Genomic DNA, 18,331 nt, shown 5'->3' with positions numbered 1-18,331 from the left:
GGAATGTGTCTGCTAACTCTGTTATATTGGATTGCCCAAGCACTTTGAACAGTACTTGACACACAGAAAGTGCTCAATATGATTGTTTGATTGAAAGTTACCCCTAGAATGGAAAGGCACCCGAGATTCAGCACTGGAGACTTAAGAGCCTCCATAGGTGTTCCATAATAATAATAAATAATAACATCTGTGATACTTGCTAAATGCTTACTAGGTGCCAGGAACAATACCAAGAGCTGGGGCGGATACAGTCTAATCGGGTTGTTCACGGTCCATGTCCCACATGGGGCTCACGCTTTTAATCCCCATTTTACAGATGAGATAACTAAGGCCCAAAGAAGTGAAGTGACTGCGTGCCCAAGGTCACACAGCAGGCAAGTGGCAAAGCTGTAAATAGAACCCAGGTCCAACTGACTCCAAGCCTGTACTCTATCCACTAGATCATGCTGCTTCTCATGCAGCTCTTTCTCATGACTGGGCTCCAGAGCCCCTTAAGGATATTAAGCTCATTGTGAATGGAGAATGTGTCTGTTTATTCATCCATTCAATCATATTTATTGAGTGCTTACTGTGTGCAGAGCGCTGTACTAAGCACTTGGGAGAGTACAATGCAACAATAAACAGACATATTCTCTGTCCACAATGAGATTACAGTCTAGATGGGGAGACGGACAGGCCACCAGGGAGCCAAGCAGCTCCTAGATCCGGTCCTCTCGTGACTTCCTAGCTGCTATCCGGTTCCACCAGAGCACCAGTCACTCTCTTCATGTCTTGCTCCCCGTCCCCAGTGTCACCCAAACCTCACCATCTCCCCAGGGACATCCCCATTCATCCCAAACATCTCTCTAAAGCCCTAGAGTTTACTGTTATATTGTACTCTCCCAAGCATTTAGTACAGTGCTTTGCACACAGTAAGTGCTCAATAAATATGACTGAATGATGGGTTGGCTCCAGAACAAGGCCCACCAGCAAGGGGCCCAAGCAGTCCAACTCCACCGGGCACCCTCAAGCCAGGCCCATGGAACAATGGCTCCCTTCAGCTCTGGGCCACTGACTCCCTGTAGCAACCCTTTATTGTTAAAGGGGCATACTGGTTGGTGCTCTTAGTTGTTTCCTTCAAGACAGGGTTAATCAAACTGACTTTGTTTAAAGTGTAGCTTCCCAGACCATTATCTCAAAGTGAGAAAGCATCATTAACGTTGGAGAGTGCTGTTGTGAAAAGGCCTTAAAGGGAAAGCAGAGAAGGATCATTGCCTAATGGGGCTTTACCCTAAAGCCAGCTTTCTGTGGAAATGTCAGGGAAGGTTGAAGGCTTTCAGGGTACTTTTTCATGTTCGAGATGATTACCTTGGTACAGGCAGACTGACTCCACATAGGAGCTTTAGACCACATTCCTGCAGTCGTCTTTCAAGTCTTAATTATACTGAAGAAATTGTGAATTTTCACTTTCTCTTTCTTTCATACCCTTTTCCAAGATAGAAAAGGGGCAATACCAAGCCAAACTCGGAGGTGCCTTTATTAATTTCAAATATAACATTGTCTCATCTTTTTAAAGCCTTTTGGAATAAATGTATCTTTCTAAAGTACAATGAAATGTTCCTGGGGGAGGTGAGAGGAATAGTTAAAATGGAAAAAAAAATCTAATTTTTGATTGAAGAGAGAACCTGCAGTTCAATCTTAAAGTTAATCCTTTTTTTTAACCTAAAGAAATTCATCTTTGCTTCGATACCTACACTTTCATTGCATTTATTTTGTACATTAAAGTGTTTACAATCCTTCATAATCCCAGAGAATTACTGAGTAGTAGTGTACAGCATTTGGTACTTACAAGAACCATAGGGCATTTTCCCTCTGTATTGGAAATAAGATTAACATACAGTTCAGAGTAATTGACTTGTATCTCATTCGATCATTTAGAGTATACTCATTGAACCTTTCATCTTTTCCAATATGCAAGAGAGAAAGTGTTGTAGATGTGACTCTAAAGAAAGATAAGCATCTTTCATTACTCTATTCATGTGATGAGAAAGGCCAAAGGGGGTGGGGGGGGAGTGGAAAATTCAAAACAAACAAATGAATTGGGAGCCTCTTGAAAACTTTAACCCAGCAAAATTTCATTAAACATTCAGTAATATTGTAACTGGGATGTACTTCCTGATTAAGAAAGATACTTGACAACACTATATTCACAAAAGTAGGATGAACTAAGATAATTAAGAAGACTGTCCCCCATCACCTGCTCCTTCAGAATGGAAAAGTAATTGTATATACCATCTCAGGCTCCACATTTTTAATAATTATATTTGCAGAGTGCTTACTCTGTACCAAAGCCAAATGCCAAGAGCAGAAGTAGATATAAAATAATCACACTGGACAAAGTCCCTGTCCTACACAGGGTTTATAATCCAAGAGGAATGGAGAAGAAGTTGCATTATTCCAATTTACAGATGAGAAAACTGAGGACCGGAGCAGGTAAGTAACTTGGTCAAGGTCACCCAGCAGGCAAGTAATAGCTAGAACTAAAATTGAATCCTCCTGCCTCCCAGCCCCAGGCTCTTTCCACTAGGTCATGCTGCTTATCAATTTTAAGATTATTTAATACCTGACTGATCTGGAAATGATTATTTTAATGAATGTTATAATTAATTCTGACACCAATTCGCTGGGATTTAAGATTTATCCCTTTGGGAAGAGCTTAATTTTTTCAGATGATGTAGTGCTCTGAACATACATAGTACAGGTGTGAAGCTTTCATCTGAAGATGATGCAATGGACAACATATTTTTTACATGTTTGTATTTGGCCGATAAGATAAATATGGCTTCATGGTTCCTTTCACATTGGCTGGGTGATGATGATGATGATGATAACAACAACAATAATAATAATAGTATTCATTAAGCACTTACTATGTGCCCAACACTGTAATACGTACTGGTGCCAAACACTGTACGTAAGTACTAGGGTAGATACAGGAAGCAGCATGGCTCAGTGGACAGAGCACAGGCTTGGGAGTCAGAGGTCATGGGTTCTAATCCTGGCTCCACCACTTGTCAGCTGTGTGACTTTGGGCAAGTCACTTAACTTCTCTGTGCCTCAGTTACCTCATCTGTAAAATAGGGATTGAGACTGTGAGCCCCATGTGGGACAACCTGATTACCTTGTATCCCCCCACCGCTTAGAAACAGTGCTTGGCACATAGTAAGCACTTAACAAATGCCTTTATTATTATAATCAGGTCCTGCAAGGGGCTCACAGCCTAAGTAGAAGGGAGAACGGGTATTGAATCCCCATTTTGCTGAGGAGGAAACTGAGAAACAGAGAAGTTGAGTGACTTGCACCAGGTCACACAACAGGTGAGTGGCAGAGTCAGCATTAGAACACAGGTCCTCTGACTCCCAAGCCCTTGCTCTTTCCCTTAGGTACTTGCAACACTGTTATCTTCATTACTCATAGTCCCTGGACCTATTTGCATTTCTCCCTCTTCGTTTTAGAATCTTCCCGAGGCTTCTGCTCCAAAATGGTAATCCTAGTTCTGATGGCTGCCCAAATTCTACAATTGTCAACCAACTGTGTGCTATTTTCTATTGTGTTTTTAAAGTGTTTCTACTATGTCCACCCTGTGAAAACTACCTTGTTTCAGCTCACCACAGAGAAATTGAGAAGTCTGCTGTCATCCATTCTCCTTGCATACTGGTATATTCTGGATGGTGATGGGATCTTCTGTCTCTCAGTGGGAACCGGTTTTCCTCAGAGAAAACTAGACTGTAAACATTTTGAAGGCAGGGGTCGTGTCTACCTACTCTATTGTTCTTTCCCAAGTGCTTAGTATAGTGTTCTCAATAAATACCATTGATTGATTCATATGGGAAAATTCAGTGGGAGCTTCATATGTAACTGCTCTTCACCTGGTAAGAAGATGTATACACAGTGAAGTATTTCTCTCTGGGGTAAAAAGGAAGCTCCAGTTAGTTCATTTGAGTTTATGTTTAGGTCCTTTTGTTGAGCCACTTTGCTAAACCAGGCCATCTGACAACCGTGCAGTGACACATGATAACTAGTTTCTTGTGATCAGGTCTTCAAGCTTGATCCTTGCAGCTCTGAACACCAGTGGCTTTGACTTCCATCTTGTGTACCTTGGCTTTGGTATTTTTCTATTACTATTCTTTCCAGTGGTGGAACAGATTAAATCCTAGACTTGGTCATTTTCTGACTTGGGAATAAAGTTGAGTCAAGATAACTGCATTCTTTGTACAATTTGCACTTGGGTTCTAGCTGTAACTTTTTATTACATGTCCTTCTGGGATCACACTGAACATAGAGTGATCAGTAGTTTTAGCAGTATAACAATGGCATTTGTTAAGTGCCTACTGGAGTGTAAACTCATTGTGGCCAAGGAACATATCTACTAACTTTATTGTACTGTACTTTCCCAAACGCTTTATATGCTGCTCTGCACACAGTAAGTGCTCAATAAATACCATTGATGATTTATAGCAAACACTGTACTCAGTGCTGCACTTGATACAATAAAACAGAGTCCCTGTGCCACATGGGACTCACAGTCTAAGTAGGTCATAGAGCAAGTATTGATCCCACATTTTACTGATGGGAAAACTGAGGCATCAAGACGTTAAATTGTCCCAGGTAACAGCAAGTAAGTGGCTGAGCCGGAGTTAGAACCCAGATCTTCTGACTTCAAATGCATATTCATTAATTCATTTATTCATTGTATTTATTGTGCACTTACTCTGTGCAGAGCACTGTACTAAGCACTTGGAATGTACAATTCGGCAACAGATAGAGACAATCCCTGCCCAACAACGGGCTCACAGTCTAAAAGGGGGAGACAGAGAGCAAAACAAAACAAGTAGTCAGATATCAATACCATCAAAATAGATAAATAGAATCATAGATATATGCACATCATTAAAAAAATAGAGTAATAAATAATATATACAAATATATACAAATATATATATGTATATATATACAAATATACATAAGTGCTGTGGGGAGGGAAAGGGGGGTAAAGCAGGGGGAGGGAGTAGGGGCAATGGGAAGGGGAGGCGGGCCAGAGGGAAAGGGGGGACTCAGTCTGGGAAAGCCTCCTGGAGGAGGTGAGCTCTCAGTAGGACTTTGAAGAGGGGAAAAGAGTTAGTTTGGCGGAGGTGAGGAGGGAGGGCATTCCATGTCAGTGGTAGGGCGTGGGCCAGGGGTCGACGGCAGGACAGGCAAGAACGAAGCACCGTGAGGAGGTTAGCGGAGGCAGAGGAGTGGAGTGTGTGGGCTGGGCTGGGCTGGAGAAGGAGAAAAGGGAGGTGAGGTGGGAGGGGGAAAGGGGATGAAGAGCTTTGAAGCCAAGAGTGAGGAGCCTTTTCTTCATGCGAAGGTTGATAGGTTGAAGTCCATACAGCAAGCACTCAATAGATGAAGCAAGAGCACTTAACAATGTGGGCAGGGAACGGGTCCACAAATTCTATCATGTTGTACTCCCCAAGTGCTTAGTATAGTGTTCTGTGCACAGTAAGCACTCAGTAAATGCCATTGGTTGATTGATGGATCGACTGCTCTGCATACAGCAAGCACTCAATAGATGAAGGAAGAGCTTTGCAGTCTAATAACTACAGTTGCCCTTGAAGACTTTCCATTTGGCCTGACTCTTCAGTCGTGCTGTTGTCACATTCAATCTCCCACATGAGGCTGTCTATGTAACAGAATTCAGTGCTAACCTTCAGCTCTGTCTCTGAGGGAATTACAAGAGGGAAAGTTACTAGAGGGAATGGGCCTGCTCGATGCCCCATCCTTTTTCACCTTAATTGTCAATCCACAATGATTTACTGCTTTCGAGAAGCAGTTCCGAGTCACCAATATGTCTCTTCTTGGGTGTGTGTTTCAGAGGACAGTTATCAGTGTTTAAGAACTGTGAAAGTGATTCAAGGACTCTTAATGATGCTCTCAGCTTGTTGAGTTGACAGTTTCCCAGAGGACTGGAATCTCATTCTGACACAAGTTCCCAGGTTTTTCTCTGTGCAGCCCTCGAGCCTGGCTCTGTCTAAAGGGTTGTACAAGACCACCTCATACAAGTCCTGCTTCTCTCTGAAATGATGGAAGTGGTGTCAAAACAGCTCCAATTCTGATGTGGTTAACCTTGTCTATAAGAAGTAACCTTAGGGTCTTGATAAATTTCTCAGTACAGCCAGACAAACCATCAGGCTACGTGATGGTTTCATATGCACGAGGCTGTAAGCTTGTTTGAGCCAGGAATGTGTCTACCAACTCTGTTATAGTGTACTCTCCCCACCGCTTATTGCAGTGCTTTGCACACAGTAAACTCTCAATAAATATGATTTATTGATTGATAGATTGATATGCTTTTAAGTTTTGAAGCTTTAAAGCACTCAGCTGCATCATCTTTGTACTTGAAATTTATACCCTTTATTCACCCCACCCACAGCACTTTATGTACATATCTGTAAATTATTTATTTACATCAACGTCTGTCTCCCGTTCTAAAACTGTAAGCTCCTTGTGGGTAGGAACATGTCAGCTCTGCTGTACTGTATGGACACTCCCAAGTGCTTAGTACAGTACTCTGCATACAGTAAGCGCTTAATAAATAATAATGTGGTTATTTATTAAGCGCTTACTATGTGCAGAGCACTGTTCTAAGTGCTGGGATAGATACTACAGGGTAATCAGGTTGTCCCTCATGAGGCTCACAGTCTTAATCCCCATTTTACAGATGAGGTAACAGACGCACAGAGAAGTTAAGTGACCTGCCCACAGTCACACAGCTGACAAGTGGCAGAGCCGGCTTTCGAACCCATGACCTCTGACTCCCAAGCCCGTGCTCTTTCCATTGAGCCACGCTGCTTCTGTAATAATAATGTTGGTATTTGTTAAGTGCTTACTATGTGCAGAGCACTGTTCTAAGCGCTAGGGTAGATACAGGGTAATCAGGTGGTCCCACGTGAGGGTCCCAGTCTTCATCCCCATTTTACAGAGGAGGTAACTGAGGCCCAGAGGCACATACCAAAGTCACATAGCTGGCAAGTGGCAGAGCTGGGATTCAAACCCATGATCTCTGACTCCCAAGCCCGGGCTCTTTCCACTGAGCCATGCATTTATCAAACTGTTTACTATGTACGGTCATTACTAGTAAATACTAGTTATATGCTGCCGAACTGCCTCCTACAAGGCTGAAAAATTTAATGCTCCCTGAAAAGTGCCGAACTTTGACAGAAGTATCAAGGGTGGTTGGGTGAGGCCAGCTCCACTCCAGGGGAAGCCCAAAAGGGATGGTCACTGTGTTCATTCAATTGTATTTCATTTGATCGTATTTATTGAGTGTTTATTGTGTGCAGAGCACTATACTAAGCACTTAATGACTACAATCCCCTAATGCCAACCTAATCTCTGTACCTCAGTCTTGTCTATCTCCCCACCCACACCTTGTCTCCATCCTCCCTCGAGTGAGCGTGGAACTTCTTCCCTCTCCAAACCTCTCAGATCACCACTCTGCCCACCTTCAAAACCTTCCTACAATTGCATCACCTCCCTTCCCTAACTTAAGCTCTTAGAGAAGCAGCGTGGCTCAATGGAAAGAGCCTGATCTTAGGAGTCAGAGATCATGGGTTCTAATCCCGGCTCTGCCACCTGTCAGCTGTGTGACTTTGGGTAAGTCACTTAACTTCTCGGTGCCTCAGTTACCTCATCTGTAAAATGGGGATTAAGACTGCGATTCTCACGTGGGATAACCTGATTACCTTGTATCTACCCCAGCGTTTAGAACAGTGCTCAGCACATAGTAAGCGCCTTACAAATACCAACATTGTTATTATTTACCCTACCTGCCCCCCACCCTGTGCATCCCCTATGCACTCAGACCTGTACCCCTTCAATTCATTCAATCATACCTATTGAGCACTTACTGTGTGCAGAACACTAAAAGTGCTTGGGAGAGTACAATATAACCATTAACAGACACATTCCCTGCCCACAATGTGCTTACAGTCTAGAGACAAGCTTACAGTCTACAGCAGTTGATTTCCACTCCACCCTCAGCCCCACAGCATTTCTGTACATATCCTTACACGTTTTTAACGTCTATTTCCCCCAGCAGACTATAAACTCCTTGTGGGAAGGGATCGTGTCTACCAACTCTAGCATAGTTTCCCAAATGTTTAGTACAGTGCCCTGCACACAGTAAGCTCTCAATAAATATCATTGATTGATAGGTGAAGGCATTTAGGCCTCATGGGTCTTTTTTTATTAGTATTACTATTCTTGGAGGATTACCCATAAGGATACATGGTAAACAAAACTGGAGGAAGGTTTGTTTTTGAATGTAAGCTTGTTGAGGGCAGAGAACATATCTACTGATTCTGTTGTACTCTCCCAAGTGCTTAGTACAGTGTCTGTACACAGTAAGCACTCAATAAATAGCATTTTTTTTTTTGCTATTGTTATGTTGTAGTTTGGGACACAGCATGGCCTAGTGAAAAGAGCATGTTGTTTGAACTTAGGCAGATCACTTAACTTCTCTGTACCTCGGTTCTCCTGTTCTCCCTCATACTTATACTGTGAGCCCTATGTGTCCAATCTAATTAATTTGCATCTACCCCAGCACTCAGAACAGTGTTTGACACATAGTAAAGTGCTTACTACTTTACAATGAGAAGCATGAAAAGCAGTGTGGTTTAGTGGAAAGAGCACAGGCTTGGGAATCAGAGGTCATGGGTTCTAATCCCAGCTCCACCACTTACCAGCTGTGTGACTTCGGGCAAGTCACTTAACTTCTCTGTGCCTCAGTGACCTCATCTGTAAAAGACTGTGAGCCCCATGTGGGACAACCTGATTACCTTGTATCAACCCCAGCACTTAGAACAGTGTTTTACACATAATAAGCACTTAACAAATACCATAATTATTATTATTACCAAATACTATAAAAAATTGTCGCTGTTGCTGCCTTCAAGGAGTTTACAGTCTAGTGATCCTGGACAATTATTTCGTCTGTTCCCTCATTACAACCCCTGCTAGTATATTGGTATGTTTTCTCTTTTCATTTCTCTTTACCCACTGGCCAGTAGAGCTGGGATCTAGAAGTGAGATGTTTTAAAGGCAGATAGCAGGGCAGGAGAGGACTAGGAGTCACTTTTAATTAATATGTAGCTACCCTCCTACTACAACCCAATCTGTATACTCCACTCCTTTAATATCATCCTACTCACTGTACCTCAATCTCATCTGTTCCTCTACTGACCAATTGCCCACATTTTTCCTCTGGCCTAGAATGCCCTCCCCTTGCACATCTGAGAGCCCACCACTCTTCACACCTTCTGTGATGGCATGAGAAACAATGTGGCCTATTGGAAATATCACAGGCTTAGGAGTCAGAGGACCTGGAATGACCATAACCAGAATCTTGTCGTCAGAGAAACTCTTTTATCATCCATTGTTAAGTATGGAACACAGGTGGTGCTGAGATATTTTTCATTTGAATTTATTTATTTTGGTATTTGTTAAGCTCTGACTCTGTATCAAGTACTTCTGAGCACTGGGGTGGATAAAATGAATCTGGTTAGACACAGTCTCTTTCGTGGATAGGGCTCACAGTCTAATCTGTTGCCGACTTGTTCATTCCAAGCGCTTAGTACAGTGCTCTGCACATAGTAAGCGCTCAATAAATACTATTGAATGAATGAATGAAAGTAGAGGCATTTTACAGTTGAAGGAACTGACACAGAGAAGTGAAAGAACAGACAGGCGACAGGGCCGAGATTAGAATCCAGGTCCTCTTATTCCCATGCCTGTGCTCTTTCCACTAGGCCACACTGTAACAGATGCCCTGCTTTAAGCCCAGATGTTACCATTTGAGTTCCCATCACATCTCCCAAACTGTAGATGACAGGGCATTCCACAAACATCCTTCTGATGGCCATGGTAGAGAAAAGAGTCAGTGGAGGCAGGCCAGAAGATATATGACAAGCCCATTCACACACATAAAACAGAGGGTTTATGTTATCCTTGACTCCTTTCTCTCATTCAACCCACATATTCAGTTCATCATTAAAGCCATCGGTCCCACCTTCACAGTGACATTAAAATCATCCCTTTTCTCCCCATCCAAACAGCTACCGAGTTAATATAATCACTCATCCTAATCCACCTGGATTACTGCTTCAGCTTTCTTGCTGACCTCCCAGCCCCCTGTCTCTTCCCACTCCAGTCCATACTTCACTCTGCTGCCCAGATCATTTTTCTACAAAAACATTCAGGACATGTTTCCCCCCTCCTCAAAAAATTCCAGTCATTGCCCATCCACCTCTGCATCAAACAAAAATACCTTACCATTGGTTTTAAAACACCTTGCCCACTCCAACCTCATCTCACTACTCTCCTACTATAACCCAGCCCACACACTTTGCCCCTCTAATGCCAATATTCTCACTGGGCCTTGATTTCTTCTCTCTCCAATGACGCTTCATCCACTTCCTGCCTCTGGCCTCCCTCCTCAAACCCGACAGACAATTACTCTCCCCAGCTTCAAAGCCTTATTGAAAGCACATCTCCTCCAAGAGGCCTTCCCAGACTAAGCCTCTCCTTTCCTCAACTCCCACTCCTTTCTTCTTCACCCTGACTTGCTCCCTTTGCTCTTCCCCACTTCCAGCCCCACAGCACTTATGTACGTATCTGTAATTCATTTATTTGTATTGATATCTTCTCTCCCACTCTAGACTGTAAGCTCGTTGTGGGCAGGGGATGTGTCTCTTTATTGTATGGTACTCCCCCAAGCACTTAGTACAGTGCTGTTCACACAGTAAGTGCTCAGTAAAGATGAATGAATGAATGAATGAATGAATGAATGAATGAATGAATGAATGAACCCACCAGAGAGTAGGCCTAAGCAGAAGCATCAGCAGTAATAATAATGATAAACCTGGTGCCACTAATGGAAGGGAAGGCTGCTTGGGACACCCTAGGGTGGTGTGAGGTGGAAGCATCTAATGCTAACCTACTCAGTATACCTTGTTCTCATCCATTTTACCGCCACTCTCCCACATTCCGCCTCTGGCCTGGAACGCCCTCCTTCTTCAAATCGGACGATTATTCTCTCCACCTTCAAAGCCTTATAAAAAAAACACATCTCCTCCAAGAGGCCTTCCCCAACTAATCCCTCATTTCCTCTTTTCCCACTCCTTTCTGTGCCACCCTTCAATCCATCAATAATTAATTATATTTATTGAAGGACTGTCATGTGCAGAGCACTGTACTAAGAGCTTGGGAAAGTATACTATAATAACTGACACATTTCCCACCCACAGTGGGCACAATCTAGAGGAGGTGGAGACTGGCATTAATATAAATAAATAAATTATAGATATGTACCTAAGTGCTGTGGGGTTGAGTGGCAGGATGAATAAATGAAGCAAGTGAGGTGACACAGAAGAGAATGGAGGAAAAGGAAAAGAGGACATAGGGAAGGCCTTTAAGAGGAACCTTCCTTGATTAACCCATCTAGTAGGATGTGTGCCTTCAGTAAGACTTTGAAGGTGGCAAGAGTAATTATCTGTCAGATATGGAGAGGGAGGGTGTACCAGGCCAGAGGCAGGACTTTGGCAACAGGTCGACGGTGAGATAGACAAGATCGAGGAAGACTGAGTAGATTAGCATTAGAGGAGCAAAGTGTGTGGACTGGGTAATAGTAGGAAAGTAGCAAGGTGAAGTAGGAGGGGACAAGTGATTAAGTGCTTTAAAGCTGATGTTAAGGAGTTTCTGTTTGGTGCAGAGGTGGATGGGCAACGACTGGAGGTTTTTGAGGAGTGGGGAAACATGGACCGAACATTTCCCCTTCTTAAACACCTCCTATCAACCTCCGCTCCAAACAAAAACTCCTCACTCTAGGCTTCAAGGCTCTACATCACCTTGCCCCTTCCTACCTCTCCTCCCTTCTCTCTTTCTACTGCCCACCCAACATGCTCCGCTCCTCTGCCACCCACCTCCTCACCATCCCTCGGTCTCGCCTATCCTGCCGTCGACCCCTGGGCCACGTCCTCCCGCGGTCCTGGAACGCCCCCCCCTCCTCACCTCCGCCAAACTGATTCTCTTCCCCTCTTCAAAACCCTACTTAAAACTCACCTCCTCCAAGAGGCCATCCCAGACTGAGCCCCACTTCTCCCTCTACTCCCTCTAGCGCCCCCCCTTCACCTCTCCACAGCTTAACCCTCTTTTGCCCCCATTTCCCTCTGCTCCTCCCCCTCTCGCTTCTCATCCCCTCAGCACTGTACTCGTCTGCTCAACTGTATATATTTTCATCACCCTATTTATTTTGTTAATGAAATGTACATCGCCTTGATTCTATTTAGTTGCCATTGTTTTTACTAGATGTTCTTCCCCTTGACTCTATTTATTGCCATTGTTCTTGTCTGTCCGTCTCCCCCGATTAGACTGTAAGCCCGTCAAATGGCAGGAACTGTCTCTATCTGTTGCCAACTTGTTCATTCCAAGCGCTTAGTACAGTGCTCTGAACATAGTAAGCGCTCAATAAATACTATTGAATGAATGAATGAATTTCTGTAGAAACACGATCCAGGCAGCAGAGTGTAAAATGGATTCATCCTCTCCTGTCTGGATTACTGCATCAGCATCCCTTCTGTTCTTCCAACCTCCTGTCTCTCCCCACTTCAGTCTATACTTCACTTTGCTGCCCTATTTATCTTTCTACAGAAACATTCTGGGCATGTCACCCCCCCTCCTCAAAAATCTCCAGTGGTTGCCTATCAACCTCCGTATTAAGCAAAAAAACGCTCACTATTGGCTTCAAAGTTCTCCATCACCTTGCCCCTTCTTACATCACCTCCCTTCCCTCCTTCTACATCCCACCCCACACACTCCGCTCCTCTGGTGCTAACCTTCTCACTGTGCCTCCTTCTCACCTGTCCCGCCATCTACCCCTGACCCATGTCCTGCCTCTGGCCTGGAATGCCCTCTCTCCTCAAATCTGCCAATCACACTTCCCCACTTCAAAGCCCTACTGTAGGCTCACCTCCTCCAGTAGGCCTTCCCAGACTAAGCCACCTTTTTTCCTCAGCTCTTCCACCCCTCCACATCATCCTGACTCGCTCCCTTTGCTCTACCCTTTGCCCCACAGCATTTGTGTACATATGTACATATCTATAATTCTATTTATTTATATTAATGCTTGTTTACTTGTTTTGATGTGTATATGTCTATAATTCTATTTATTTATGTTGATGCTATTGATGCCTATTTACTTGTTTTGATGTCTCCCCCCCATCTGCCCCAGACTGTGAGCCCATTGTGGGCAGGGATTGTCTCTCTCTGTTACTGAACTGTACTTTCCAAGCTCTTAGTACAGTGCTCTGCACACAGTAAGCGCTCAATTATTACTATTGAATGAATTGAATGAATGAATAAATGAATGAATGGCTAGAGTGGGGAGAGCCTAGAGGCAGGGAGGTCAACAAGGAGGCTGATACACTAATCAAGGTGGGATAGGATAAGTGATTGCTAGTAGTTGTTTGGATGGAGGGGAAAGTGAGGATTTTAACAATGTTGGATTTGCTCCTTCAATTCACCCCTTCCTCAGCATCCCAGCACTTATGTAAATATCCCTAATTTATTTACTCATATTAATGTCTGTTTCTCCCTCTAGACTGTGGGTGGAGAATGTGTCTACCAAATCTGTTACATTGTTATATTTTACTTTCCCAAGTGCCTAGTTCAGTGCTCTGCAGGCAGTAAATGATCAATGAGAAGCAATGTGGGTAAATAAATGGATAGAGCATGGGCCTGGGAGCCAGCAGGATCTGGGTTCTAATCCTGGCTCCCTGATGTTTTCTGTGTGACCTTAGGCAAGTCACTTCATTTCTTTTTGTCTCAGTCACCTCAACTGTAAAAGGGGGATTGATACCGTGAGCCCCATATGGGACATGGACCGTGTCCAAGTTGATTAGCTTGTACCTACCCCAACACTTAATACCGTCCATTGCAGGTAGTAAGTGCCTAATAAATACCATTAAAATAAATATGATTAATTCATTGGTTGATGGTAACAGTGAGAGCAGTGATTTCCCTGTCATTGACATCAGCCCCCCCCATCCCACCAGTACCACTCAAGCCAGAATCCATTTGTGTACCTATCTCTGTGCTGGATGCAGTGCTTCGCACATAGTAACCACTTGACACATACCACCATTATTATTATTATTATTTTCATTATCTCTGTTAGGAATCACTTAATACAGTTAATGCATCAGGGGTTGCTCAATAAATACTATTACCAATTGCCACCACTAGATTGTAAGCTACCTGGGGGCAGGGATCTTGCCCACTAACTCTGTCGAACTACACTTTCCCAAGTTTCAGACTCAGTAAATACCATTGATTGATAATAATAATAATAGTAATTGTGGTGTTTGCAAAGCGCTTACTATGTGCCAAGCTCGGTACTAAGCACTGGGATGCACACAAGCAAATCGGATTGGTCACAGTCCTTGTCCTGAGTAGGGCTCACAGTCTTAAACCCCATTTTACAGATGAGGTAACTGAAGTTACTTGCCCAAGGCCACACTTGAGACAAGTGGCGGAGCCAGGATTAGAACCCATGATCTTCTGATTCCTGGGCCCATGCTCTAACCACAGTGCCATGCTGCTTCTCAAATGGATGATCCAAACACTCATTCCACTAAAAGAGAATTAGACCCAGGGAGACAAGTGAAGCCCAGGCCACATTATTACGGTAGGAAGTGCTTACTTCAGAGAAATTTTCATCATTTATAGGCTTTCTTTAATCTTCAAATATATGCATTTATTTGATGTCCAATTTCTTATTTTTCTCTTATTTAAAAATTTGTCAGAGTCAGATACCATTTATAACACTTTATCGCCTTCCTAGAGCACTATAGTGAAGCAAAAATTAATTGGCCAGGCAATATATCGTGGCATCCATCTAACTGTATGTTATACAGGAGATAACCTCAGATCTGAAAAATTTGAGGGCAGCTCTAATATACAGTCCTTGTTCCCTATTACATGTCCAAGATATAAATGGTGGTTTCAAGTTGGGAAACTACAAGTGTAATTGCCCGGTCCAGTGTTATCCTGTGAAACTTGATAATAGCCATAGAATGATCTCTCGTGTCCATGATAACCCTTTGGTCTACAAGAAAGAAAGTTTTTAATATCCTTGCTATCAGCCATCACTTCAGATTATGAAATGCAGGGCTCTGGGTCAGTGCTTGATCTTCCCCTGTATCTACTCCTGAAAGATATCAATCTTCAATCCATATTTTTACATTTGAAATATCTCAGCTAAGCGAATCGTAATTGAATTTACTTCACCTCTTGGTTCAATCCCAAAACATCATGGGTAAAATAGCCACCAAAGATCAATTAGAGGCTTGATATCCAACTTGACATAAAATAAACCAAAACCAGCAGTGATGCCAAGAAACACTCTTATAAAAATTGCATCCACCTAGGAGGGTTTTGGTTTTATTTTTTTAACAATTCTTTTCCAGTCTTGTGGAAGGATGTTGTTATCACTGCCCTAGAAATGTAATTTAAAATTGCATTTTGGAAAATTGTAAGTGTTTTAATGGTAAGGAAGCCTTAATTTAAATGATTCACAAAGGATGCTGTTTCTCTGCAAATAACATGAACAGGACTAATCAACTGTTGAAGTCAAAATGGAAGTACAGGTCATTTTGTTTTTATTGTGCCACATGTATAAGTAGTTTTTCTTGTAGTTTAATTTGATTAAATATAATGAACAAGTTATAGATAGAATGGGTCACAGAGTACATTAAGCCACTCGAATAAGTGCATCAATTATTTTCATCCTCTCCCAAATTGCGTACCAATAAATTATTGTTGTTCATTTTGTGCCATTTCTTCTGGATTTTCGAAACTGTACCGCCATAAGCCATAAAGCCATGCTTAAGACAAAGTAAAATTATTATTTTATTTTCCTTTAGGAAAACCAACGGACGTTTTATTTCAGCCTCCCCATGTGATATAAACACTGTGAATAATATATAGATGACCACAATAAATTTGAAATCTATTGTTCTCTTGTGACAACCTGGATAATCTGCAGAATAGTTTTCCAAATGATGAATTGAGAATTTTAAGGGTGTTATTCGCGATTGGAAAATTGCCATTGTAAGACCGTACATCTTAAGTATGTGGCACATGGTTGGAATTGGGGGCCCATCATTCTGTGGAAATGATGATTTTCTAAACGTTAGGACCACTGGACTCTGGGAAATGGAGAGGTGGGATAATTAGGTTATGTAGCCTATAAGCCTATGTTACAGATTAATCAGTGTTTAACCTTTTTGCTGAAAAGAATTTATACATGATTGTCATTTATTTGAATGAAGAGTGGTTCATCTTTGAGAAGCGTGATAGTTTAAGAATCACTTTTTTGCATCTCATTCTTTTCTCATATTCTCCAGAGAATCAAACAAGAGTATTGAGAAATTCATTTCGAATTCATAGAAAAATGGTGCTTGCTATGGCAATGTGGGATACTCATTTTTCTCTCATGCAGGCATGTGGCAGAGAAATGCCAGGGCCTATGTTTTTTTTTTACATTCTTTTAGTGTTGGGGGAAAAAAATACACTAGCTGGAGATTAATTTCCTCATCATGCTTTCCTTTTAAAGTGGTTGTTTTTCACAGCCATTAAAGACGGTAGGGGTGATGAATTCCCATTCCCAGCATGCATGACTGAATGAAAGAGCTCTAGCATGTCTGTTCTACATCTGTAAAGTAATTGAATCCCAAAGGATAAGGGGCAGAAACTCTCTACATTGTAGAGCAATACAATTGCATTTTTTGGCTGGTGCAGTTCCAAAACATACTTTCAAATCCATTGCATTTGGTAGTGAAAAAAAAAAGGAAATGTGATGTGCATCATGTATAGGTGTGCATTTAAAAATGTTACTTTGATCATTTATTTCAGATTGGTCTAATCGAAGACTTTTTATACCATTTAGAAGATAGTTTCTTAAAAACAAAAAAACGTAGAGGGACGAGAAGGCAGAAAATGAAAAAGAAGCGGCTTCAGAGAGAACAGATCCAGCAAGGCCCCGGACAGCGGAAAGTAGGATCCGAGCCATGCGAGAGGGGAAGCCTGGACAGTCCTGCCTCTCAGTGGGCCAAAGGGCAGCAGGAGGAACAGCTTCCCAGTGCATGAGGGAAGGCCCGTGCTCATCTTAACCAAGGAGGTTTGGCATGTCACTCATTTGAACAGTCAGAAATAAATGTTCCCTCAGTTCTTTCTCACTATGGTCTTGTTCAGTTACATAATCTACGGGAAAACCACAGCTACCTGTTTCAAATGTCTCGTCCCTTTGAAATTGACTCCAGTATGTCCTTTCTTCTAACCCTTGACCATTCATTTGCATTTAAAATATCCACCCAGATCCATTCACCCCAAATAGAAAAGGAATATAAATGCAAATTTTGAACATGAACAGTAATTATGCCATACTTCCTCCTGACACCTGGATCTCATGTCCACTTGGGCATAATGTCATTTAGAGATTATATGATTCAAATCATTATTGAGATTCAAAATGATTCTTTCTGTCATCACATTACAAGTTAGAACTGCACTTTAATGCTCTCCTATTTCACTGCACAGAAAAAAATTTGTTTAAATAAAAATTTCCATATATCAAGGGTTCAGCCGTAGATGCTTCAGCCGTAGATGCTTCCCCAGCTCTCCGCCCAGAAGCACAGCTATTTGATATTTTGTGTGGGCTTCAGGATGGATAATAAAATGGAGGATCTCAGTAAAAATGCCTTTTCTGCAGGACTCTGGGCTTCCCCAACTTCCATGATGTCTCTTCCTGCCCGAGAAACTCAAACCAACAAAGTATAAATGTGTATAATGAAACTCTCTGAAAATTCCCAGCCACGTGTACTTCTCTGACTCTTCAGATTGTTTTCTTCTTGAGCATCGGTGTCTCATTTGTCTCTCAACCCTGACATCAAAATCCATCGTCTTGAATCTCTCTCCAACAGCTGGGTTTATCTAACTGATCTTTGCTTTGAATATGCTAACGTATTTTAGGTTAAATTAAGGTAATCTTGGTATATACTCAAGTATACTGTATACCCTTTGCCAACCCATTCACCATTCCTGGCTATCTCCCTCAATTTAGAGTACCAGATGGGATTTGCCATCTGAAAACCAAACTGTCTGCTATAAAACCAGACAAATGACCACCTTACGCAACCTTGCCCCCTCCCTCCTATCTTTCTGTCTTGAACCTTTCAACTTAGCTTTCTTT

The 18,331-nt window shown here is 42.4% G+C and overlaps 1 protein-coding gene across 2 annotated transcripts in view; it reads left to right on the top strand.

The window, feature by feature from the left end:
• SPATA16 (spermatogenesis associated 16) overlaps positions 1-17,321 on the top strand; it is a 221,093-nt gene extending 203,772 nt beyond the window's left edge. For both annotated transcript variants that reach the window (XM_029046862.2, XM_029046814.2), the window contains one exon: positions 16,996-17,321. In XM_029046862.2, coding sequence (XP_028902695.1) covers positions 16,996-17,229 — 234 coding nt within the window. In that variant the 3' untranslated portion in view covers positions 17,230-17,321. The remainder of the gene's footprint in view (positions 1-16,995) is intronic.
• Positions 17,322-18,331: the final 1,010 nt, after the last annotated feature.

This window comes from Ornithorhynchus anatinus, chromosome 1 (assembly GCF_004115215.2).
Source record: "Ornithorhynchus anatinus isolate Pmale09 chromosome 1, mOrnAna1.pri.v4, whole genome shotgun sequence".
Taxonomy (NCBI): Eukaryota; Metazoa; Chordata; class Mammalia; order Monotremata; family Ornithorhynchidae; genus Ornithorhynchus; species Ornithorhynchus anatinus.
This window is presented reverse-complemented; position numbering and strand designations above follow the sequence as displayed.